This window comes from Takifugu rubripes, chromosome 2, assembly GCF_901000725.2.
Source record: "Takifugu rubripes chromosome 2, fTakRub1.2, whole genome shotgun sequence".
NCBI classification, from domain to species: domain Eukaryota; kingdom Metazoa; phylum Chordata; class Actinopteri; order Tetraodontiformes; family Tetraodontidae; genus Takifugu; species Takifugu rubripes.
The window spans coordinates 15,196,099-15,221,591 of record NC_042286.1 but is presented as its reverse complement, the minus strand read 5'-3'; the positions used below and the strand labels follow the sequence as shown (position 1 = coordinate 15,221,591).

Below are 25,493 nucleotides of genomic sequence, written 5' to 3'. Positions count from 1 at the left end.
GCAGCAAGATTCACTGTGGTCCTGACCATCTCTCCTCTTCTTCAACAAGCAGTGGACGAGGAACCGTCTTCAGTCACAGGCAGGAAAGATTCTCTGAGCATCAACCTGGAGTTTGTGAAAGTCAGCTTGTCCAGGATGAGACGCAGCGGTGGCCCCACATTCACTGAGATTTTTATTCCTGCCAAAGGTGGAAAGATAGACACCACCCTGATCAATATCTCAGGTACAGGAGGAGAGTGGCGTTTTCTCCCCGGGGTAGACTGTGAGCCAGTTGCTCCTGTTGTAGACCAGAGAAGGAGCTCTGTTCAGGAGCGCACACGAACAACGGGCTTCTTCTTCTCCCCTCAGCTGTGTGCGACATCGGCTCGGCTTCTTTCAAATATGACATGAGACGACTGAGCGAGATCCTGGCCTTCCCCCGGGCCTGGTACCGCCGGAGCATCGCCAGGCGCCTGTTCCTGGGAGACCAGACCATCAACCTACCAGGTGCTGCGCTGAAAAGGCCTCCTCTTTAGACCGCTTTGAGTTGGATTAACGGTTACAAGGGAATCAGTACAAACCCTAACCTTTTGAAGGATTTGGACAAGTTCAGGCAGCAGTAAAACATCTAAACATCTAAACATCTATGGTATTATCGATCTGACACGTATACATCTATGATAGTATCGATCTGACACGTATACATCTATGATAGTATCGATCTGACACGTATACATCTATGATATTATTGATCTAACAATAATTTGGGTTGAGGGCCAAACTTGAAGAAACAATCTTTTTTATTAGTTATTGATTTATGCTGCTTTGAATGCTGCATTTTTCTCGGTGCAAAATATTTATAATAATAATATTTTTTAAAGCTGCTCATTTTTCTTTATTTATTTGAAAGGGTCTAATTTCATAAAACGCATGATTTGGGTTAGAAAAAGCCAGAATGAGCGACATTGCCATGATGCACACAACAGCTACACAACAGCCACACAACAGCCACACAACAGCCACACAACAGCCACACAACAGCCACACAACAGCCACACAACAGCCACACAAACGAGGACGTGTGGACTAATCAGCTCACCACGACGCTGATCACAATGTTGATCCCTAACCCTAACCTAACCCTGACCCTAACCCTAACCTAACCTAACCCTGACCCTAACCTAACCTAACCTAACCTAACCCTGACCCTAACCCTAACCCTAACCTAACCCTGACCCTAACCTAACCTAACCTAACCTAACCTAACCTAACCTAACCCTAACCTAACCTAACCTAACCTAACCCTGACCCTAACCCTAACCCTAACCTAACCCTAACCCCTAGTCCCAGTTCAAAAGCCTGTTTATGTAAAGGTGCCCAAGGTTCCTATCAGAACCGTCCAACAGGTTCTGGCACTCTGAGTGGCCTGGGACCCACGAGTGAGGCAATAGTTGATCCAAGAATCACTGAATGCAAGTGGATGTTTGGGGATCGGCTTCATGTTCTGGCTCTGACCGTCATCCCGGCACTTCCTGCCCTTCACTCTCACCCTGATCTTCCCACAGCCTCGGGTCCGGCCACCCCAGACTCTGCAGAAAACCTCACCCAGCACCTGTCCCCCGAGTCCACCCGCAAAGCCTACTGGAGGACCTGGGACGGCAGCACGGGCACACAGCACATGCCCCAGTCCCCTAATGTCTTCTCAGAGCACCTGACAGGAAGCAGCATGTCCCCGAGCAGCCTGGCTCACCTCAAGTCTCCAGCACCTGGACGCAGCAGGAGCGTCTCGGACTCCTCTGCTCCCAGGAGAGGTAAAAATATGGGTCCATATTTATCAAAGCAGCATAAAATGAACCCTGGGAAACCGTCCTCGTAGTTTCATCTCACGCTTCAAGCTCAGGTGAGATGTGGATCTTTGCTCGTGGTTGGATATCAGACCAGGAAGTCCCAAAGTTCTGAACAAGTGGGCTCGGCTGGGGCTGGAGCTCAACATCTCCCCCTGTTGGCCTTCCAGAGACATGCGTCTGCATATCACCCCCCCCCACACACACACACACTCACACACACACACACACACACACACACTCACACACACACATCATTGTCTGTTTCTCATCCTTCCATCTCCAACAGGGAGGATTCTGACTCTGCGTCTTTCAAAGATCTTCATGATTCAACCGTTGTTATATTGATCAGTGGTGGGGTGGGGTGGGGGGGGGGGGGGTGAGCTGCTTTTCCTTTTACTGTTGGAAAAAGTGTTCAATCAAAAGTTTCAAATGCTGAACTGACCTTCAGTCCACACTGATCTTCATGGGCCTCCTCCTCTAGATTCTGTCACTAAGACCTCAACTCCCTCCGCCAGTAAGAATGGAAAGACATCCGGCCAGCAGGGGGCCCCGTGGGAGACTCTGGTGGTGTTTGCCATCAACCTGAAGCAGCTCACCGTCCAAATGAACATGAGCAACGTCATGGGGAACAATACGTGAGTGCCCCCGTCCATCCCCATCAGGTCATGTGAAGAAGCAGTTAGGAGGCTTCAGTTTGGGCCAAAGCTGATTTATCTGGAACGGTCCTGGTCCGTCAGCTCGTGAGTCCTCCCCAGTGGGACTGTTATTCGCCCTCCTTCCATTGTAGATGATCTTGTTACACTCTTTAAATGATGGATGTTGGGAGCTGAGCTACTCGCATCGCCTTTTTCTAGAAAGTCATTTTAAAATGGTGAACTTTGCATCACGGAGAGAATAAAGTTAGCAGAGATGATGGAGTGCTCCAGCAAAGCACATCAGCTTTTGGTCACTAGCGGTGAGGTTCCTGCTATTTCTTCACATGCCTTGTTCTTCAGTGGTATTTCTTCCCTCCCTGCTGGAGCTCTCGGAGCCGTTGCTACTGGTGACACATAACATGCACACGTGTGGCTCTTTACTGGTGGCTGACCCCTTTACTGGGGCCACATTTTGTCCTGCTGATGGTAAATGGCCATTCGTGGGCACCAAAGCTGTAGCGCTAACCCTGACCCTGTATCGCTAACCCTGACCCTGTATCGCTAACCCTGACCCTGTATCGCTAACCCTGACCCTGTATCGCTAACCCTGACCCTGTATCGCTAACCCTGACCCTGTAGCGCTAACCCTGACCCTGTAGCGCTAACCCTGACCCTGTATCGCTAACCCTGACCCTGTATCGCTAACCCTGACCCTGTATCGCTAACCCTGACCCTGTATCGCTAACCCTGACCCTGTATCGCTAACCCTGACCCTGTAGCGCTAACCCTGACCCTGTATCGCTAACCCTGACCCTGTAGCGCTAACCCTGACCCTGTATCGCTAACGCTGACCCTGTATCGCTAACCCTGACCCTGTATCGCTAACCCTGACCCTGTAGCGCTATCGCTGACCCTGTATCGCTAACCCTGACCCTGTATCGCTAACCCTGACCCTGTATCGCTAACCCTGACCCTGTATCGCTAACCCTGACCCTGTAGCGCTATCGCTGACCCTGTATCGCTAACCCTGACCCTGTATCGCTAACCCTGACCCTGTATCGCTAACCCTGACCCTGTATCGCTAACCCTGACCCTGTATCGCTTATCAAGAGTTTTGCATGAATCCCCTTTCTGCTTCCGTCGCCTTCGCTGAGCACAGCTAGCGGAACCGTCGTGGCAGATGGTCCAGTGCACAGGTCTTAGTCTGGAGGTGTAATACTCGCCGCCTGCCACACACAGTGCGTCATTCGGGGCTTCTCAGTGTCCCAGAACTTCGGCTCGGTGCTTCTTCTCTTTGGTAGAGGCAGCCTTCGGAATCGCAGGTAAACACTCGTCCAGGCTGCCTCTCCATAGTTGACCCGATTAGCTGCCTCTGCCTTTGGCTTCAGCCCGGTTTCAGCTCGCACTCCTCTTTGCCCACCTGCGTTTCTTCCTGGGAGACTGAGGGAGCCGCTGATGGTTCTTGGAGAGCTCTCCTGCTTTATTCAGCAGCTTCACTCCAGCTTTCCTCCCCCTGCAGCTGGACCACCAGCGGCCTCAAGAGTCAGGGCCGACTGTCTGTGGGAAGCAACCGCGACCGAGAGATCAGCATGTCCGTCGGCCTCGGCCGCTCCAAGCTGGACTCCAAGGGCGGGGTGGTGGGGGGCAACATAGACGTCAACACTTTGGAGATGGTCTGTGAGTACAACTGCTTTAGGGTTCCTGAGTGATGGGCCGAGCTCTCGCGTGCAGCACACGTCTGGAGCTGGAGCTTCTTCTTCTTCTGTTTTACAGCCCACATCTCTGAACACCCCAATCAACAGCCGAGCCACAAGATCCAGATCACCATGGGCTCTACGGAGGCCCGTGTGGACTACATGGGCTCCAGCATTCTCATGGGAGTTTTCAGCAATGCCGACCTTCAGCTGCAGGACGAATGGAAGGTCAACCTGTGCACGCTGGACACCAGCCTCTCAGAGAAAAGGTGAGCAGAAGCTGAGCTCCGCTCCATCTGCTCTGTCCTGCTGCTCTCCCAGTGTCCTCACCTTTCCCGTCTCGTTCGCCCTCTCTGCTCCCAGTGAGATCTTTGTCCACGGGGACTTGCAGTGGGATGTTTTCCAGGTCATCATTTCACGCTCCACCACGCCAGACCTCATCAAGATCGGCATGAAGCTGCAGGAGTTTTTCACGCAGCAGTTCGACACCAGCAAGCGGGCTCTGTCCACCTGGGGTCCCGGTCCGTACCTGCCTCCTAAAACCCCCGTCACCAGCGCCGAGAAAGGAGCTGCAGAACTTTGTAAGCCAGAGCCTTTCTGTCCTGCTTCAGCTGTCCCTCCCTCCGGAGGAGAGGCTTCCCCCAGTGAGGGCTTCGTCCAGCCCATGTCGGTGTGAGATGTTCAGGTCGACTCAGACGTGTGACCCTCTCTGTCACGCAGACATGGATGCGGCCCATCACCGCCACTGGCCCGGGGTGCTGAAGGTAATCGCCGGCTGCCACATCTCGCTCTTCCAGATGCCCCTGCCCGAGGACGCCGTGCAGTTGGGCGGCTCCATGAGCCTGCACGGCAACCACATGACGCTGGCCTGCTTCCATGGGCCCAACTTTCGCTCCAAATCCTGGGCTTTGTTCCACCTGGAAGAGCCCAACATTGCCTTCTGGACAGAGGCACAGAAGATCTTGGAGGACGGTGAGGAATAAGCTTCTAATTTTGGGAATCCCAGCATTATTCCAGGGGCAGTAATAGAGAGCTTTCTCCTTCTGTCACTTCAGGCTCCACAGATGATTCGACCTACATCGTTCAGACACTAGATTTCCATCTGGGTCACAACACCATGGTGACCAAACCCTGCGGAGCACTTGAAAGCCCAATGGCCACCATAACCAAAATAACCCGGCGGCGACATGAAAACCCGCCCCACGGAGTGGCAACAGTCAAGGAGTGGTTCGGTTACGTCACCGCCATGAGGAATGAAGGTAACTGGTTTTGGAGTGAAACCACCGCTTGATCAGGGTCAGAAGGACGGTGCCACCAGGAGACACTCTGCTAGAAATGTGAGCTCCATCCAGCTGCTGTCTGTGGAGGACGTCAGACAGATGTCAGGGTGCAGATGTTTCCAAACTACAGTAGTTGTACTCAAACTGAAGGAAAAGCATTAGCAGCGTTAGCATTCTGCTGGGCACTTCTGGAGGTCGGCCGCTGTGCACGGACATCGTGCGCTCCAGAGCTGTCTGCCAGCACGTCAGCTCAGCACGTGGCTTCGCTCACATACGCACCTTCTCTCTCCCTTCAGAGCTGAACTTGCTCAGGAACGTAGAGGCCATCAACCAGGAGAGCGGAGCCGCCGCCAAAAGCTCCAGCCTGCTGAGCAGCTTCCGCAGCTCCTCCAGCTACAACCACGAAACGGAGACCATCTTTGCTCTTCCCAGAATGCAGCTGGACTTTAAATCCATCCACGTGCAGGACCCCGATGAGCCGTCTCTGACAGGTGGGCTGCATGTGGGCGGAACCTCCATCTTTGTTACCACTAAGTTCAACTGGGACCAGTTCTTCAAAGCCCATGTTTATGTCCCGTTTCCCGAGCTAAAGCAGCGCTGCTGCCTCTGTTCCAGGCGCCAGCAGCAAGCCCATCGTGGAGTGCAGCGTGGTGACCGAGTTCACCGACCACATCTGCGTCACCATGGATGCCGAGCTCATCATGTTCCTTCATGACCTGGTGTCCGCCTACCTGAAGGAGAAGGAAAAAGGTCTGGTCTTCACGCCTTCTCATTCACTAGGCTCATTGCTAGGGCGGCCTGTTGTGGACAGGGTAACCTCGGGTTAGGGTTAGGGTCAGGGTCAGGGTTAGGGTCAGGGTCAGGGTCAGGGTTAGGGTTAGGGTCAGGGTTAGGATTAGGGGGTTAGGGTCTGGGTCAGGGTTAGGGTCAGGGTCAGGGTCAGGGTTAGGGTCAGGGTTAGGATTAGGGGGTTAGGGTCAGGGTTAGGGTCTGGGTCAGGGTTAGGGTCAGGGTCAGGGTTAGGGTCAGGGTTAGGATTAGGGGGTTAGGGTCAGGGTTAGGGTCTGGGTCAGGGTTAGGGTCAGGGTTAGGATTAGGGGGTTAGGGTTAGGGTTAGGGTCAGGGTTAGGGTCAGGGTTAGGGTCTGGGTCAGGGTTAGGGTTAGGGTCAGGGTTAGGATTAGGGGGTTAGGGTCAGGGTTAGGGGGTTAGGGTCAGGGTTAGGGTCAGGGTCAGGGTCAGGGTTAGGGTCAGGGGGTTAGGGTCAGGGTCAGGGTCAGGGTTAGGGTCAGGGGGTTAGGGTCAGGGTCAGGGTTAGGGTCTGGGTCAGGGTTAGGGATAGGGGGTTAGGGTCAGGGTCAGGGTTAGGGGGTTAGGGTCAGGGTCAGGGTTAGGGTCTGGGTCAGGGTTAGGGATAGGGTCAGGGTTAGGGTTAGGGTCAGGGTTAGGATTAGGGGGTTAGGGTCAGGGTTAGGGTCTGGGTCAGGGTTAGGGTCAGGGTTAGGGTTAGGGTCAGGGTCAGGGTTAGGGTCAGGGGGTTAGGGTCAGGGTTAGGGTCTGGGTCAGGGTTAGGGATAGGGTCAGGGTTAGGGTTAGGGTCAGGGTTAGGATTAGGGGGTTAGGGTCTGGGTCAGGGTTAGGGTTAGGGTCAGGGTTAGGATTAGGGGGTTAGGGTTAGGGTTAGGGTCAGGGTTAGGGTTAGGGGGTTAGGGTCAGGGTTAGGGTCTGGGTCAGGGTTAGGGTTAGGGTCAGGGTTAGGATTAGGGGGTTAGGGTCAGGGTTAGGGTCTGGGTCAGGGTCAGGGTTAGGGTCAGGGTTAGGATTAGGGGGTTAGGGTCAGGGTTAGGGTCTGGGTCAGGGTTAGGGTTAGGGTCAGGGTTAGGATTAGGGGGTTAGGGTTAGGGTCTGGGTCAGGGTTAGGGTTAGGGGGTTAGGGTCAGGGTTAGGGTCTGGGTCAGGGTTAGGGTTAGGGTCAGGGTTAGGATTAGGGGGTTAGGGTCAGGGTTAGGGGGTTAGGGTCAGGGTTAGGGTCAGGGTGAGGGGGTCAGGGTTAGGATTAGGGGGTCAGGGTCAGGGTTAGGATTAGGGGGTTAGGGTCAGGGTTAGGGGGTCAGGGTTAGGATTAGGGGGTTAGGGTCAGGGTTAGGGGGTTAGGGTTAGAGTTAGAGGGTTAGGGTTAGAGGGTTAGGGTTAGAGGGTTAGAGGGTTAGAGTTAGAGGGTTAGAGGGTTAGGGTTAGAGGGTTAGAGTTAGAGGGTTAGGGGGTTAGGGTTAGAGGGTTAGGGTCAGGGTTAGGGGGTTAGGGTTAGAGGGTTAGGGTCAGGGTTAGGGGGTTAGGGTCAGGGTTAGGGTTAGGGTGGAGGTGCTCTATGTTGCTGAAGGAGGGTGCTGAGATCTCCACTCCTCCTGGTTCGTTAAGCTTGAGCAGCTGATCTCAGTGGTGCTCAAAGGTGCAGGTGAATGGGTGGGTGGACCAGGACTGACCTGCTGGCTCCTTTTTAACGCCCCCCCTTGTGTCCTCACCTTTGTGCCCTCAGCCCTTTTCGCCCCGCGCCTGTTTGCCACCCGGCCGGGCCAGAAGAGCCCGACGGCGCAGCGCGACCAAAACTCCTCGGAGAAGGACCAGGAGGAGGGCGTCAACTACACCACGGTGGACTGGAGGGAGTTCATGTGTAACACCTGGCACCTGGAGCCCACCCTCAGGTCAGGGGGGGGAGCTGCTGCAGCTGGGCCTGTTTCTGATGTCATCACACCTGTGCTCAAGTTTGCCCCCCCCCCTCACCCTCTCCCCCTCTCCCCCTCTCCCCTCTCCCCCTCTCTCCCTCTCCCCCTCTCCCCCCCTCTCCCTCCCCCCTCTCCTCTCTCTGTCTCCTGTCTCCTCGGTCTCCTGTCTCCTCGGTCTCCTGTCTCCTCGGTCTCCTCGGTCTCCTGTCTCCTCGGTCTCCTGTCTCCTCGGTCTTCTGTCTCCTCTGTCTCCTCGGTCTCCTGTCTACTCTGTCTCCTCTGTCCTCAGGCTTATCTCCTGGACAGGACGCAAGATTGACCCGGTGGGTGTGGACTACATCCTTCAGAAATTAGGCTTCCATCATGCCAGGACTACAATTCCCAAGTGGCTCCAAAGGGGCGTGATGGATCCTCTGGACAAGGTGCTGTCGGTTCTCATCAAGAAGCTCGGCACAGCCCTGCAGGACGAGAAGGAGAAGAAAGGCCGAGAGAAAGAAGAGCACTGAATACAGCGTGGTCCCACGGCAGCAGGAACCGGTCCCACGGCAGCAGGAACCGGTCCCACTGCAGCAGGAACCAGTCCTACGGGTCCCGCGGGTCCCCTGTGAAGCTCAGCTTAGTCTGCCACTGGGGGAAACACCACTATCAGCTCGGACTCAAGCATTTTGCACCGTTTTTATTCCCTGTAAATTTGGAATCCTTAATATTACTTGATTGCTTGGATGGTGGAACCTGCCTCATGTACCTGTTGTGAATCACTTTACTGAATTCCCTTGAATTTTTTAATTTGAATATGTCCTGAGAAAGGATTTCTTAAACCATTGCCTTTTCTTTGTTTCCCATGGAACACATGGTAGAGATGCTTGATGTATTTTATAGCCTAGCGAGTTAGGAACTGTTCTGTTGCAGTGTTGATGGGTTATTGATTATTTTTTCCTTTTTATGAGAACAAATGAATGGGGTGGTTCGGGCACATGATCCACTCAGTCAAGACTGAGAAAATGATCAGATTTCATACCCGAGTTCCTTTCTTTATCTTGAATTAAATCCTAAACAATCTGTGATGATCCGATCTGGTATTTGTATCCATGGTGACAATCCTAATAATATTTATGCATTTGAGGAATTCCATCCCCTCTGGAATTTGAGCTGTAGCTGTGAACAGAAGTGGGCTCGACACGCATCCCTGGGGAACGCAGGTGTTCAGCCTCCTGCATGTCTGGAGGAGCTGCTTGATGCTGCTGACGCGGAGAAAACGTAGAATATTATATCATTCTTTGAAGAGCAGCTTCAAATCTGTCTGCAATAGAATTTACTGACATCAAGGTTTACGGACGGGTGTGTTGCTCTAAGAAACCGCAACCGCTTTGATCCCCAACTGTTTCTCCTGACTCCTAATAATTAGCAGGGATGTAAGTCTAGACCCCCCCATCCCAGAAGCCCCTCCGCTGGCTGCTCTCACCTCTTCTGGCGTCATGCTCTTGCTCACCATGCCAAGTTCTTTGGTGAACCCTTCCTGCTGCTCACCAGACCTTTTGAAGCTCTTTGTTTTTTACATCCCACTTGCTTTGCTCCAGTTTCAACATGCGAACACTCCAGCCTGAGTAAACAGCCTGTAAAAGCAGTCGGCCCAAAGCTCCTTAATGGCAGCAGCTTCCTGCCCTGGTGGAGGGAAAAGATGCTTGTTGGGTCTGAGCGCTCACTGAGCAGCTCGTGATGGTTAGGGTTAGGGTTAGAGATTAGGATTAGAGATTAGGGTTAGGGTTAGAGGGTTAGGGTTATAGATTAGGGTTAGGTTAGGGTTAGAGGGTTAGGATTAGAGATTAGGGTTAGGATTAGAGATTAGGGTTAGGGTTATAGATTAGGGTTAAAGGGTTAGGATTAGAGATTAGGGTTAGGGTTATAGATTAGGGTTAGGGTTATAGATTAGGGTTAAAGGGTTAGGATTAGAGATTAGGATTAGAGATTAGGGTTAGGGTTAGAGATTAGGGTTAGAGATTAGGGTTAGGGTTAGAGGGTTAGGATTAGAGATTAGGGTTAGGGTTAGAGGGTTAGGATTAGAGATTAGGGTTAGGGTTATAGATTAGGGTTAGGTTAGGGTTAGAGGGTTAGGATTAGAGATTAGGGTTAGGGTTATAGATTAGGATTAGAGATTAGGGATAGGTTAGGGTTAGGATTAGGATTAGAGATTAGGGTTAGGATTAGAGATTAGGGATAGGTTAGGGTTAGAGGGTTAGGGTTATAGATTAGGGTTAGGTTAGGGTTAGAGGATTAGAGATTAGGGTTAGGGTTATAGATTAGGGTTAGGTTAGGGTTAGAGGGTTAGGATTAGAGATTAGGGTTAGGATTAGAGATTAGGGTTAGGGTTATAGATTAGGGTTAAAGGGTTAGGATTAGAGATTAGGGTTAGGGTTATAGATTAGGGTTAGGTTAGGGTTAGAGGGTTAGGATTAGAGATTAGGGTTAGGATTAGAGATTAGGGTTAGGGATAGGTTAGGGTTAGAGATTAGGGTTAGAGATTAGGGTTAGGGATAGGTTAGGGCTAGGGTTAGGGATAGAGATTAGGGTTAGGTTAGGATTAGAGATTAGGGCTAGGGTTAGGGATAGAGATTAGGGTTAGGTTAGGATTAGAGATTAGGGCTAGGGTTAGGGATAGCGATTAGGGTTAGGTTAGGGTTAGAGATTAGGGTAAAGGTCAGAGATTAGGGTTAGGATTAGAGATTAGTGATAGGGTTAGGGATAGAGGTTAGGGATAGGATTAGAGATTAGGGTTAGAGATTAGGGTTAGCGATTAGGGTTAGGTTAGGATTAGAGGTTAGGGTTAGGGACCTCAACTGTGGGCGGCCGCTGATTCAAGTGCAATTATGTGGGACAGCATGGGTGAGGTCCATCTGTCTGAAGGGAAGGAGCAGAGGTTTGGGCCTTACATCATTTATCATCTATCCATCCATCGCCTTCATAGCTGTATGCTGACCTACTGACCTCCGACCCCGCTGACCCACCCAACTCTACCGGCACTTTATTAAAATTAATATAATTAATGTATTCCTATGTACTCTACCTATTCTATCCTCTACCTGTCCTCCCCCTTCTCCTCTCCCTCTCCCCTCCTCTCTTCCCTCTCCTCTCCTTCTCCCGTCTCCCCTCTCCTCCCTCTCCTTTCCTCTCCTCTCCTCTCCTTTCCTCCTCCTCCCTCCTCCTCTCCTCCTCCCCTCTCCTTTCCCCTCCTCTCCTCCCCTCTCTTCTCCTCTCCTCTGCTCTCCTCCCTCTCCTCCTTTCCTTTCCTCTCCTCCACCCTAACCCTAACCCCCCCCCCCCCCCCTACATGTGCCTGGTCCTGCTCCAGGTTTCTTCCTGTTAAAGGGGACTTTTTCCTGCCCCTGTTCCTTGTTGGGGGTCAGGCCCTGGGGTTCTGGAAAGCACCTTGAAACAATTCTGATGGTAACAGATATAAATGAAGTTTGATTGATCATCAACCCTAACCCTCCATCCATCCAGCTCAATAGGAACATTCTCCAGCTGCTCCTGTGATGTTCAGGGACCAGGTGAGATATGTAACCCTTCCTGGGGAGTTCTGGGTCTCCTCCAAGTTGGATGAACTCAGGACCCTGTTGTTTGGGGGAGGGGTCAGTGCCCAGGAGTCTTCCTACTCAGATGTCTCACACCCCCACGCTGGCCTAATCTGACCTAATCCCAACTCCTCCATCCTTGTCTGGACTCAGCTATTCTGAAGGGAATTCCTTCGGAGGCACTTTTATGTGGAGTCTCGTGACTGGAGGATGCATCTGGACCACACAGACCAGTGAAACATCTCCCCGACTCCCTCTGCTCACTGGGTTTGGGGTTTGGTACCTTGCTCAAGGGTACCTAGGCAGTGTTCTGGCACCTTGCCCTACTACTAGAACACCTTCCATGTTTTGTCTGTCCTGGGGCTTGAACTGTGAAGCCCCTGCTTCTCAGCTAAGTTCCCAGCAGACTGAGCTAGCACTGCCTGAAGTACAAAAGTCATTTAATGCATCCAGAAACAACAAAACAAACCCCTCACATGTGGTTCAAATGTTCTTCCAGAGATACACTCATATAAAGGTCATGGACCAAAGTAACAGAGGTGCAGATTAGGTGTGAATGCACGTTTAAAAAAGCCGAAAATGTACATTCACGTGCGCTTTGAGTGTTTTATAGCAACTGAGTAAATCTTGATGTTTGAAGCCTGCTGAGGCTGAAGGGGTTGTCCCGCGCTTTGAGACGGAGACACGCGCCGCTGATGAGCCGCCACGAGCCCAGCCGCCACGAGCCCAGCCGCGGAGGGAGCCGCGGGTCTGCCGTCACTCCTCCGTCCGTCCGCGCCTTAGCTGTCGCGGGCTGTGAGGCGGCTTCTCCTCGACATGCTGTGTCCGTCCGCCTCCGCCGGGGAACCGGAGTCTCCTGCTGCATAAATGTCGTGAGGAAGTGGAGGAAAGCGGCCGGTGGGAGATGAAAGTGGCCGGGAAACAGCAGCCGGAGCTGGAGGAGCGAGCCGCCAGCCTGCTGTGGTAAGTAGACCCGGTAAGTAGACCCGCCTGCTCGGGCTCATTTGACACGTTAGCCCGGTCCTTCATGGGTGGCGTTCATATGTACTTTTCATATGCACCTTTTTTATACATTGGTTTAACTTTAGCTAACCTTGTACAGAGGTTATTTTAAAAATCCAACAACAAAAACCTATCAATAACACAACAGGACCGCACTTTTCCAAATAAGCCTCCTTTATGAATGATGCGTTTCCACTAGAAGAGCCTTCAGATGTGTGAACTTTCCTGTCAAATCGGGGCAAACGGAGTGTTTCATTGATCTTTCACCAGAGAACGTAGACAGAAGATTTTAATGGTCTAATATATGAGGTCTAATTTAAAGCTGTCACTTTTTAGTCAGTATCAGGAAAGAATGGTTCTATCAATCAACCACCCTCAGGAAGGAACTCTTCCTCCCTGACATGAAGGTTCCATCTGCTCCCTGCATCTAGAACCAGGAACAGTTTCACATTTAAGGTCTTTACAGAAGTGGATAGAAGCCAGCAGTGATTTGATTCTGCTGCTAACCCTAACCCTCTCCTAACCCTAACCCTTTAACCCTAACCCTAACCCTAACCCCTAACCCTAACTCTTTAACCCTAACCCTAATCCTAACCCTCTAACCCTAACCCTAACCTTAACCCTAACCCTAACCCTAACCCTCTCCTAACCCTAACCCTTTAACCCTAACCCTCTAACCCTAACCCTAACTCTTTAACCCTAACCCTAATCCTAACCCTCTAACCCTAACCCTTTAACCCTAAGCCTAACCCTTTAACCCTAACCCCCTAACCCTAACCCTCTAACCCTAACCCTCTAACCCTAACCCTAACCCTTTAACCCTAACCCTAACCTTAACCCTAACCCTTTAACCTTAACCCTAACCCTTTAACCCTAACCCTAACCCTTTAACCCTAACCCTTTAACCCTAACACCCTAACCCTTTAACCCTAACCCTTTAACCCTAACCCCCTAACCCTAACCCTTTAACCCTAACCCCCTAACCCTAACCTTAACCCTAACCCTAACCCTTTAACCCTAACCCTTTAACCCTAACCCTCTAACCCTAACCCTAACCCCCTAACCCTATAACCCTAACCCTTTAACCCTAGCCCTAACCCTTTAACCCTAACCCTTTAACTCTTTAACCCTAACCCTTTAACCCTAACCCTTTAACCCTTTAACCCTAACCCTAACCCTAACCCTTTAACCCTAACCCTTTAACCCTAACACCCTAACCCTTTAACCCTAACCCTTTAACCCTTTAACCCTAACCCTAACCCTAACCCTTTAACCCTAACCCTAACCCTCTAACCCTAACCTTAACCCTAACCCAAGCCAGGTTGGAAAGTTAATTATCTCTCTGGAATGTATTTGCTAATTGATTGTTTGCCTCGAATGGATGGACGAGTCTTTGTAGTGATATTCTGGATTATTGTCAACAGTTGCAGACTAATGCGCCAGTTTAATCACAGGACAATTTATCGTCAATCGTTCCACAATAAAACTGGTCTCACAAAATCTGCAATCTGATGGGTTCCATCTGATTCTGGGGCAGTTCTCCAATTATAGAGTATATTTTGCCCCCATCAGACCACAAGATTTGTAAACCCGTGAAAACTAGACTTGACGTGTATTCTCTCTGGACTATAGTGCTAAACTGCTCCTCGAATAGGCCCTAACCCTGTGATGCCTTACCCTAACCCTTTAACCCTAACCCTAACCCTTTAACCCTAACCCTCTAACCCTAACCCTAACCCTAACCCTCTAACTCTAACCCTAACCCTAACCCTTTAACCCTAACCCTAACCCTAACCCTCTAACCTTAACCCTAACCCTCTAACCCTAACCCTAACCCTCTAACCCTAACCCTCTAACCCTAACCCTCTAACCCTAACCCTAACCTAAATCCTAAACCCAACCCTAACCCTAACCTTTACCCCAACCCAGCACCTTTCCTAACCCTAACCCCAAACCTAACCCTTACCCTAACCCCTACACCCCCCCTAACCCCAACCCCTACCTTCTCCCCAACCCTAACCCTAACCCCAACCCTAACCCTTGCCACAACCCCAAGGTCAATCCTAACCACATACCTATTCGCCATTCCACCAAAGTCTTCTCAGACTGGGCGATCCAACTCTCTCCCCTATCCTGTCCGGAACTCCTCGAGCCCTGGCTAATAGCCCCTCCCGGGGGGGGGCCCTCACCCTCCGCACTCCCCTGCTATCCCGATCAGTAGGCCAGTGCAAAAAAAGTTTTAACCCTTTAACCCTAACCCTAACCCTTTAACCCTAACCCTCTAACCCTAACCCTAACCCTTTAAAATTCAAAACTAAAATGGCGCCCAGAGTGGTCGCCTTGGCGTCTTGCTGCGTTCTTGTTTGTCTATTTTTGTTTGTTAATTGTGTGTCTGCCTGCTCTTACACCCGTGAAGAGCTACTAAACATTAGGACTCTCACCCCCATGGACTTACTTCCAGTTTTTCTGGCTCCTGCAGCCGACCTGGTTCACTTTTTGGCCCAAAAGGTGAGACGGCGGAGGAGAGGAAGACGGGCCGGTGCCCTGGCGAGACTACGCAGGAGGATCTTTCTGTCCAACGCCAACTCACTTTGTAACAAAATGGACGAGCTGAAGTTGCTGATGCGGATTAAAGACTTCTCCACCTCGTGTGTTCTCTGCTTCACTGAAACCTGGTTCAGGAAAGAGACACCGGACAGCGCGCTCCTCCTCGGGGGATTCCAGCTGCTCCTCCTCGGGGGATTCCAGCTGCTCCTCCTCGGGGGATTTCAGCTGTTCCTCCTCGGGGGATTCCAGCTGCTCCTCCTCGGGGGATTCCAGCTGCTCCTCCTCGGGGGATTTCAGCTGTTCCTCCTCGGGGGATTCCAGCTGTTCCTCCTCGGGGGATTCCAGCTGCTCCTCCTCGGGGGATTTCAGCTGTTCCTCCTCGGGGGATTCCAGCTGTTCCTGGCGCTCTCTGGGGAGAGAGCAGGCGGTGGAGTCTGCTTCTCCATCAGCAGCGACTGGTGCACTGATGTGACTGTGATCTCCCAGCACTGTTCTCCTGCTGTGGAACACCTCTTCATCAACTGCAGACCCTTCTATTCTCCGCGTGAGTTCGCTTCATTCATTCTGGCCTCTGTTTACATCTCACCAGACGCGGACGTGCGCGAGGCTCAGCGCACGCTCGCGGACTGTATTCAACAAGTGGAGCGGACCCATCCCGACGCTCTGGTTATCGTGCTTGGTGACTTTAATCAGAGCAACCTGAGTTACGAGCTCCCCAGGTACAAACAGTTTATCAAATGCCCCACCAGGGCAACAGGCTGGATCACTGCTACACCACAGTGAAGGACGCGTATCGGGCCGTCCCCCGCGCTGTAGGACTGTCTGATCACGTGATGGTCCACCTGATCCCCACATACAGACAGAAACTGAAACTAATAAAGCCATCCGTGAGCACCACGAAGAGATGGACCAGTGAGGCTGTGGAGGAGCTGCGCACGTGCCTGGATACAACTGACTGGGACATGTTTAAAGGGGCCACACATGATCTGGATGAGTACACGGACACTGTGACCTCATATATCCACTTTTGTGAGGAGCGCATTCTACCAACGCGCACTAGGGTGAGTTATTCCAATGACAAGCCCTGGTTCACACCGAGACTCAGACAGATCAGGAAAGAAAAGGAAGCAGCGCTGAAAAGTGGAGACAGAGACAGAGGCCAAATACCGGTTTAGCAAGGAACTGAGGAGAATCTGTGTGTTCGGAGAAACTTCAGCAGCAGTTTACTGCTAACGACTCTGCTTCTGTGTGGAGGCCTGAGGCAGATCACCGACTACAGGCCTCAGGCTCCAGAGGGTCAGGACGACAAAGCCCTTTGTCAGAGTCTGTCCCTCCACTATGCCCGCTTTGACACCTCGTCAGCCATGCCCAACACCTCCCCCCCCCCCCCCCCCCAGTGTCACTGCCCCCATGGACCTCACTCCATCAAAGGCAGTCCCCTCCTCCTCCCCCCCTCCACTCACCATCAGTCCCCCCCCCATCACTTACCACCAGTCCCCCCCCCCCCCCCCCCCCCACTCACCATCAGTGAACAGGATGTGCGCAGGCAGTTCGCCAGGCTGAACCCGCGCAAGGCCCCTGGCCCGGACGGCGTGTCTCCCTCCACCCTGAGGCACTGCGCAGAGGAGCTGACTCCTGTCTCCACAGACATCTTCAGCTCCTCCCTGGAGTCGTGCCAGGTGCCAGCCTGCCTCAAAACCTCAACCATCGTCCCTGTCCCCAAGAAGCCACGGATCACTGGGCTTAACGACTACAGACCTGTGGCGCTCACCTCTGTAGTCATGAAGTCCTTAGAGCGCCTGATCCTGCCACACCTCAAGTCCATCACCACCCCCCTCCTGGATCCACTGCAGTTCGCCTACAGAGCCAACAGATCTGTGGAAGATGCGGTCAACCTGGCCCTTCACTCCATCCTGCAGCATCTGGACTCCCCGGGAACCTACGCGAGGACCCTGTTCGTGGACTTCAGCTCTGCATTCAACACCATCCGCCCCGCTCTGCTACAGGACCAGCTGTCCCAGCTTAGTGTGCCTGCCTCCCTCTGCAGGTGGATCACTCACTTCCTGACGGATCGGAGGCAGCATGTGCGGCTGGGGAAGAGTCTCGGACTCTGTCTCCATCAGCACTGGATCACCCCAGGGCTGTGTACTTTCCCCCCTCCTCTTCTCCCTGTACACTAACTGCTGCACCTCAAGCCACCAGTCTGTCAAGCTGATCAAGTTTGCGGATGACACCACCCTCATCGGGCTCGTCTCCAATGGCAACGAGACTGCCTACAGGAGGGAGGTGGCTCGACTGGTGTCCTGGTGCGGACACAACAACCTGCAGCTGAACGCTCAGAAGACAGTGGAGATGATAGTGGACTTCAGGAAAGTCACAGCCCCTTTGCCCCCCCTTGCCCTCATGGACTCCCCCATCACCATCGCGGACTCCTTCCGCTTCCTGGGCACCACCATCACCCGGGACCTTAAGTGGGAGCCAACCATCAGCTCCCTCATCAAGAAGGCCCAGCAAAGGATGTTCTTCCTGCGGAAGCTGAGGAAGCTCAAACTGCCTCCCAGGATGTTGGCGCAGTTTTATACGGCCATCATCGAGTCCATCCTCACCTCCTCCATCACCGTGTGGTTTGCTGGTGCCACCGCCAGGGACAGACTGAGGCTGCAGCGCGTCGTGCGCGCTGCCGAGAAGGTGATGGGCTGCAGGCTTCCATCCATCCAGGACCTGTATATCTCCAGGACCCGGAGGTGTGCAGGTCGGATCACGGCCGACCCTTCCCACCCTGGTCACGGACTGTTTCCCCCCTCCCCTCAGGCAGGAGACTACGGTCCATTCGGACCAGAACCTCCCGCTACACTAACAGCTTCTTCCCCTCTGCCATCAGGCTGCTGAACACCAAGTGACTCATCACTTAAGCACCATGTACAGCAGCCAGCCGGACTCATGAACAATACACTACTCCTCATGGACCTGCACTATTTCTTACTATTATATATATACTGTATATATGTCTTATTTTATTTTATTTATCTTATTCTAGTGTTGTGTTCTTTATGTTGAATGTCGCAGCGTCACACCAAGACAAATTCCTAGCTTATGTAATACTGTGTATTACATGAACAATGGCAATAAACCTGATTCAATTCAATTCAATTCAATTAACCATAACCCTAACCCTAACCCTTTAACCCTAACCCTAACCCTCTAACCCTAACCCTAACCTTAACCCCTAACCCTAACCCTCTAACCCTCTAACTTTTAGCCTGGAAGGAAAATCATTTCAAATGACTTTGGGCTAAATGTATTTAGTACTAAGCAGTGAAGGTGCTAACCTAGAAGATGTTCCTGCGGGTCAGGGTCAGGGTCAGGGTCAGCGTCAGGGTCAGCGTCAGGGTCAGGGTTAGGGTCAGCGTTAGGGTCAGGGTCAGGGTCAGCGTTAGGGTCAGCGTTAGAGTCAGGGTTAGGGTCAGGGTTAGGGCCAGGGTCAGGGTTAGGGTCAGCGTTAGGGTCAGCGTTAGGGTCAGGGTCAGCGTTAGGGTTAGGGTTAATAGGGTTAGGGTTAATGGGGTTAGGGTTAATGGGGTTAGGGTTAATAGGGTTAGGGTTAATAGGGTTATGGGGTTAGGGTTAATAGGGTTAGGGTTAATGGGGTTAGGGTTAAAAGGGTTAGGGTTAAAAGGGTTAGTGTTAATAGGGTTAGGATTAAAAGGGTTAGGGTTAATAAGGCTAGGGTTAATAGGGTCAGGGTTAGGGTTAAGGTTAATAGGGTTAGGGTTAATAGGGTTAGGGCTAATAGGGTTAGGGTTAATAAGGTTAGGGTTAATAGGGTTAGGGTTAATAGGGTTAGGGTCAGGGTTAATAGGGTCAGGGTTAGGGTTAAGGTTAATAGGGTTAGGGTTAATAGGGTTAGGGCTAATAGGGTTAGGGTTAATAAGGTTAGGGTTAATAGGGTTAGGGTTAATAGGGTTAGGGTCAGGGTTAATAGGGTCAGGGTTAGGGTTAAGGTTAATAGGGTTAAGGTTAATAGGGTTAGGGTTAATAGGGTTAGGGTTATGGTTAATAGGGTTGGGGTTAATAGGGTTAAGGTCAGGGTTAGGGTTAGGGTTAATAGGGTTAGGGTCAGGGTTAATAGGGTTAGGGTTAATAGGGTTAGGGTTAATAGGTTTAGGGTCAGGGTTAATAGGGTTAGGGTTAGGACTCGGGTTAGGTTAGGGTTAGGGTTAGGAGATGTATACATGGGTTAGGGTTAATAGGGTTAGGGTTAATAGGGTTAGGGTCAGGGTTAATAGGGTTAGGGTTAAGGTTAATAGGGTTAGGGTTAATAGGGTTAGGGTTAATAGGGTTAGGGTCAAGGTTAATAGGGTTAGGGTTAGGACTTGGGTTAGGTTAGGGTTAGGGTTAGGTTAGGGTTAGAGGGTTAAGGTTAGGGTTAGGGAAGAATTGTGGAAAAGCACGGCAAAAAACAGTGATGCTAGCCATTCTAATGCTAAATGAAATATCACACTCACAAATTCTGAACAGTTCAGGACATCATAGTCCATAATACAACTCAGATCCCATTCAAAAATTCTTACGTTGCTCATGCAGGCACTGGCACTCTAACATTTAGGTAATTAGGTTGCCTAAACCAGTGCAAAGCCCTTGTTTACATGTGCTGCCTCTTCATTTACTTGTCAGATCAATGCTGCTGAGTGGGGACTCGCTGAGACCACATATTCCAACAGCTTTTAATAAAGTGTCTGTCTGTGTGGCAGCTGTTCAGAAAGGTTTGTTCTTAAAGTTAGCGTGAAATGCTAAAGAAAGACTTAAAATCGACTTCAGCAAAGTATGACGTCTGCACCAACAACAGGTTGAATTGACCTCTGGCAGGTCGGTGCAGGTGACGGAGGTCACCGTTAGAACTCCTGAAGACACAAAGCTAAAAGAAAGGACGCCATTGTGGAGCCTTTTGGCAGTAGGACGGTGCTCAGGTGATGCAGGTAGCATCTGTGCTCAGAGGTGGGAGGAAGAGGAAGACTCGACACATTTGGGCTCGGGTTACATTTGCTCCAGTCCTGTTCCCTCGGCAGACAGCATGTGGCTGCTAACGATGCCAAGCTGATTGGCTCTGTAATGAGGAGTTCTCCAAAGTGTGTTTGTTGCATATTCTGTGTTACATGATGCAAGAACAGCAGACGTGATTGGGGTGGGGGGGGAGCAGAAGAACAGGCTCTTTCCAACATCAGATCCATCTGCACTAACTGTGCACGTGACAAGGCTGAGAGAAGGGGTGTCATGGGAACCAGGGGTGTCATGGGAACCATGGGTGTCATGGGAACCAGGGATCATCCTTTTCTGGACAGTGTGTCATCATTGCTGGGCTAATTACACTCTCGTTAATTGTGTACAGCCTAATCTGAAGCTGGTAGACCACAGTGCACGCCGGTAGATCACAGTGCACGCCGGTAGACCACAGTGCACGCCGGTAGATCACAGTGCACGTGGATAGATCACAGTGCACGCCGGTAGATCACAGTGCACGCCGGTAGACCACAGTGCACGTGGATAGATCACAGTGCACGCTGGTAGACCACAGTGCACGCTGGTAGACCACAGTGCACGCTGGTAGATCACAGTGCACGTGGATAGATCACAGTGCACGCTGGTAGATCACAGTGCACGCTGGTAGACCACAGTGCACGCTGGTAGATCACAGTGCACGCTGGTAGATCACAGTGCACGCTGGTAGATCACAGTGCATGTGGATAGATCACAGTGCACGCTGGTAGACCACAGTGCACGTGGATAGATCACAGTGCACGCTGGTAGATCACAGTGCACGCTGGTAGACCACAGTGCACGTGGATAGATCACAGTGCACGTGGATAGATCACAGTGCACGCTGGTAGATCACAGTGCACGCTGGTAGACCACAGTGCACGTGGATAGATCACAGTGCACGCTGGTAGACCACAGTGCACGCTGGTAGATCACAGTGCACGCTGGTAGACCACAGTGCACGTGGATAGATCACAGTGCACGCTGGTAGACCACAGTGCACGCTGGTAGATCACAGTGCACGCTGGTAGATCACAGTGCACGTGGATAGATCACAGTGCACGCTGGTAGATCACAGTGCACGCTGGTAGACCACAGTGCACGCTGGTAGATCACAGTGCACGCTGGTAGATCACAGTTTTACCCTCAGAAATCTGCTGTTCAGCATCTAAATGCAAAATCAGCTTTTGTGTGTTTTGATGTGTGTTAGGGTTAGGGCTTCACACACCTACCTCTAACCTCTAACCCTATGTTGGAGGTACGTGTGTGAAGCTGGTTCTGACTACGACCCAATGGGCCAAGGCCGGTTTATATATAAGAGATAAGTTGGTCCCGTTGATTTGGTTCTCTTGTGCAGCGCCCAACATTCTGTGGTGACGCTAGTTTTGCTGTGCACGCTTTGGGATTGAGTGTCCGGCTCAAGGCCCTGTTCCCCAGAGTGCCCCCACCCACCTCCGGCCTGTGCCCCCCCCCACCTCCGCCCTGAAAGGCCTCTACCTGACGCAGGTCTCGGTTCCTCAGCTCAGAGAGGGTTCAGAGGCCTTCACAATGGAATGGACCAATTAGAACCTCTTAAAAATGGAATGAGCTAAAGTACCAAATTACCTAAAGCATTTATGAATTCTTCCTTTTCAAATAAATAAATAAAGTTTATTTTATCACACTTTTATCACACTTCATTGTCCAGAAGTGGATTTGCAAAAAAAGGTGTGAGGCAGGTTGAGATGACTTTCCAGCACATTACTGGACGGTTCAGACCCGCAGAGACGTGAACGTCTCAATTGTCCGTCAACAGTGGAAGAGCTACGTGTGCAGCTGCCAGGGGAACCTGCTGAGCTTCACCATCGATTTTGGCTCAGGCTTCTCCTGCTCAGAAGGTCCTTCAAAGGTAAACTCCTCGTTCTAAGTGCATCTTTGCCCCTGTTCTGTTTAACGGGATCATCTGTTTTGTTCTGATCCTTTCCTAGATTGTTCTGTGGAGGTACAAGTTCTCCCAACTTAAAGGCTCCTCTGATGATGGTAAAACCAGGGTCAAGCTCCTTTTCAAGAATACTGAGAGTCAGCAAATAGAAAAGAAGGTGATTAATCACAATGAGTGCGAGTGTGTCCAGAGTTGGTAGCATTATCCACCGTGTTGCTAGCTCATTCCAGCTGGGTCGATGCTCCTCTCTTCTCTTGTCTTGCAGGACCTTGAGTTTGCTAATTTGACAGCTGTCCTTCACTGTGTCCACTCGTTTATTGCTGCCAAAGTGGCCTCCATGGACCCGCTCTTTATGTATGGTCAAAGCCTCCGTGGACGCTAGTGGACAGTTAGGATGGACCTCCTCACATCTGCTGCGTGGCCACGTGCAGGAACGTGACGCACTGAGCCAGTCGACTGTGAAGCTCTGAACTGCATCAAAGAGTTAAAGACAGGAGTCCTTTCCTTTGATGCCGCCACACGTCGTTCGTTTGGTCCATTTCCGTGGTTCTCCGGCCGCAGGGCCGTCCTGTGCCGGTGGTGTTACAGCATGAACTGAATGGGAATGTCCGGACCGCCACAGCGTTCCGCGTCACCTACTGTAAAGGGAGCACACGCAGCACCAGCGAAAGCGTTGCTGCTCTTTTGAGAACACCAGGCTGTCCTGGATACGACGAGGTTGATGTTCTGGACCGTTGGCTCCACAAGTGTCTCCACAGAGCTCCTGGATCTTTGGCATATTTACAGCAGTGAAACCAGGTGGAGATGATCAGTCCACAACCAGAGGGCCAGACGTTTTCCATCTTCACAGCTGGACTGCTCAGCTTTGTGGAACTGTTGCTTCGAGGTGTCACCATCTGCTTGCAGGTCCAGATGAGACTCTGCTTCCTCGTTTTCCCGCCTCTCCTTCAGAGCTCCGGTGATGCGGGGTGGCTGAGTCCCGGCCTTGAGCGGTTAGTTGACTCTCCTGTGGCGTATCCATGCCGCAGGGCGATATTAGAGCACGAACTAGAGCACCAGATGTGTTGGGTCCAGACACCACTGGACCTCAGTACACACAGCACCCAGTGAGTGCACTAGTTAACCCTAACCCAGTTAACCCTAACCCAGTTAACCCTAACCCAGGTGAGGAATACACTCTTTTTTCCATCTACATTCTCCTGCTGACAGACCAAAACACACATGTGCCTCCCTAATGGAGCCAATGAGCTGGAGCCTGAAGTCTCTTTTCATCTGAATGGGTTCATGATGGATCCATCATGGATCCATCATGGATCATGGATTTGCTCACAGCTTTTTCTAGATTTGCTCTTGGCCTGAATGAGGATGTCATTCAGCATTCAGGCCTCACGTTAATGGTTCTGCTGGACCTCTTGAGTTTGACTGAGTCAAGCTGAAAGGATTTAAAGATGCTAGTGTCCAGTTTAACAAGAAATATTGCTCCTCAGATATTTTCACCTTCAAAAACAACTACAGATTTGGTTTGGCTAAGTTGCCATGACAACACACACGCACGTGTACTCGCGCGTCACAAAGCTGCATCAGCGCAACATCAAGGACACTCCTGGACTCCTGCTCAGTGGGTTAGGGTTAGCAAAGCAAAGCAAAGCCAGGTGGGCGGGATGACCTCTGACCTGCAGCTCAGCTCGGCTGCTCCGGCCTCCGTTAGCTTCTGTTAGCTTCCGTTAGCTTCTGTTAGCTTCCGTTAGCTTCCGTTAGCTTCCGTTAGCTTCTGTTCGTACAGCGCTGCGCTTCCAGCATTGTTAGATGAGCAGTTTGAACTCTCCGTCGTCATCGCTGCACTTCACACGTGAAACTTTCTAAATGGGCCGTCGGTTCATCGTTCCACTTCGTTATGGAATCCCTCCTTTTCCCTTTGACTTTTCTTGCAGATTTTTGAGCAGCTTTAATAAAAGTGACTGTTGACGTTTCTAAAATTCTGCCGTCATGTTGAAAACTGATGTTAAAGCTAGTAAACCAGCTGCTTTTTTAAACTTCGTTACATCTTTTTAAATTTAACGACGCTGCAGATTTGCTTCTTTAAGAGTGTGAGAGGAAACCTCTGGTGTGTTGGGGTCAGAACCCCAGCAGAACCTCTGCTGGGGTCAGAACCCCGGCAGAGGTTCTGCTGGCTCCTCCTGTCCTGCCTTTGTCTCAGCTCGTCCCGGCGTCATCAAACCCTCAACTGCTGACGCAGAACTTCTGTGCGGTGACGTGGGTCCGTGTCCGTTAGGGCGGGCCGACGGTGGAAAGACTTCCCAAAGGAGAAGCAGCGGCCAAATGGACCGAGGACGTTTTGGCCCGTGCTGCCTTGTAGCCGCCATCTAAGCACACGTTCCTTCACAACTATCTCTGTCTTGTCTCCGAGTTTGTTTTTGAACCAGTCAAGGACCAGAAAAGTCTGAGGCTGAATTCTTTCAGTGTGGCTGCGACACGGTTGCGATCGGACGGCCAACATGGACCGCTGTGCCGGCCGTAACGTGCTCGTCGTGGCTGCGTTCTTCTGCGCTCTTCACCCAGGCGCTCCAGCTGAAGACGCCACACGTCTAAACTGTAAGTTAAGACTTTGGGGGCTGAGATCTGAACGTTCAGGCAACCGATTCTATCGTTCCGCTGCCGTGTCATTCAAACATTTCAGTGCTCGAGTTTTACTTGATGCTTTCTTTACGCGTCTCCAGCCACCACGTTCAGACACGTTCTGGCTTCACATGGAGACATCCTTGAAGCGGTCCGTCAGGTCCAGTCCAGACAGCGGTAACGCATGCAAACACTCGACCGGCGCGCAGACGTGAGGAAGCGCAGCTTCATTTGTGCTCGTCTGACTCTGTTGCCAGGCCACGAGCGCTCTTGTCCTCCACTGGTGCGTTTCCAGCCCACCAGCAACCAGAGAACGGGGGGGTTTCCATCCCTGCAGAGGTGTTTCAGGCAAGTCTGCAGGTCCTGAAGATCCAGAGACAGAAGAGGGATGCTAAGACAACAGGTAGGGAGCTCCTTTTCTGTCTCTTTTTCCTGGTTTCCCGTAAACCAGAGATGTTACCAGCAAAGTTAGGAAGAAAGAGGACGGGAGGATGTGTTGCATCAGCTTCACCGCACGTTTAGTTGCCTCCAGTCTGAAACCTGAACTGAAACTGTCAGTTCTGACGTCTTCTGCAGTAGAAAGATGTCAAGTTGCTCCCAGCAGCAGCGCTCATGGTGGCTCAGTCCACCTGGAAACCGTTTCTTTT

General features: G+C 51.5%; 3 protein-coding genes across 23 annotated transcripts in view; all 3 read left to right on the top strand.

The window, feature by feature from the left end:
• Positions 1-8,695, top strand: part of kiaa1109 (KIAA1109 ortholog) — a 64,673-nt gene extending 55,978 nt beyond the window's left edge. For 16 of the 17 annotated variants that reach the window (XM_029827473.1, XM_029827467.1, XM_029827523.1 and 13 more), the window contains 13 exons: positions 50-223; positions 349-486; positions 1,545-1,790; positions 2,308-2,461; positions 3,981-4,138; positions 4,235-4,424; positions 4,519-4,736; positions 4,876-5,127; positions 5,211-5,414; positions 5,732-5,926; positions 6,051-6,185; positions 7,971-8,136; positions 8,447-8,695. In XM_029827473.1, the coding sequence (XP_029683333.1) occupies positions 50-223; positions 349-486; positions 1,545-1,790; positions 2,308-2,461; positions 3,981-4,138; positions 4,235-4,424; positions 4,519-4,736; positions 4,876-5,127; positions 5,211-5,414; positions 5,732-5,926; positions 6,051-6,185; positions 7,971-8,136; positions 8,447-8,663 (2,447 nt within the window). In that variant the 3' untranslated portion in view covers positions 8,664-8,695. The remainder of the gene's footprint in view (positions 1-49; positions 224-348; positions 487-1,544; positions 1,791-2,307; positions 2,462-3,980; positions 4,139-4,234; positions 4,425-4,518; positions 4,737-4,875; positions 5,128-5,210; positions 5,415-5,731; positions 5,927-6,050; positions 6,186-7,970; positions 8,137-8,446) is intronic. The other variant, XM_029827443.1, reaches the window with a different exon arrangement.
• The window catches only part of LOC101079637 (transmembrane protein KIAA1109 homolog), a 235,245-nt gene extending 226,028 nt beyond the window's left edge, over positions 1-9,217 (top strand). The window contains 1 exon segment of the mRNA XM_029827425.1: positions 8,673-9,217. Within this exon segment, the coding sequence (XP_029683285.1) occupies positions 8,673-8,911 (239 nt within the window). The 3' untranslated portion in view covers positions 8,912-9,217.
• Positions 9,218-12,017: 2,800 nt separating this feature from the next.
• The window catches only part of LOC101079869 (thyroid peroxidase-like), a 35,443-nt gene continuing 21,967 nt past the window's right edge, over positions 12,018-25,493 (top strand). Inside the window, exons 1-6 of one of the 5 annotated variants that reach the window (XM_029831878.1) lie at positions 12,018-12,689; positions 22,105-22,197; positions 22,277-22,387; positions 22,496-24,822; positions 24,948-25,023; positions 25,104-25,249. In XM_029831878.1, coding sequence (XP_029687738.1) covers positions 24,726-24,822; positions 24,948-25,023; positions 25,104-25,249 — 319 coding nt within the window. In that variant the 5' untranslated portion in view covers positions 12,018-12,689; positions 22,105-22,197; positions 22,277-22,387; positions 22,496-24,725. Of the gene's footprint in view, positions 12,703-22,104; positions 22,198-22,276; positions 22,388-22,495; positions 24,823-24,947; positions 25,024-25,103; positions 25,250-25,493 lie in introns of all 5 variants that reach the window. The other 4 variants (XM_029831886.1, XM_029831893.1, XM_029831901.1 and 1 more) reach the window with 4 other exon arrangements.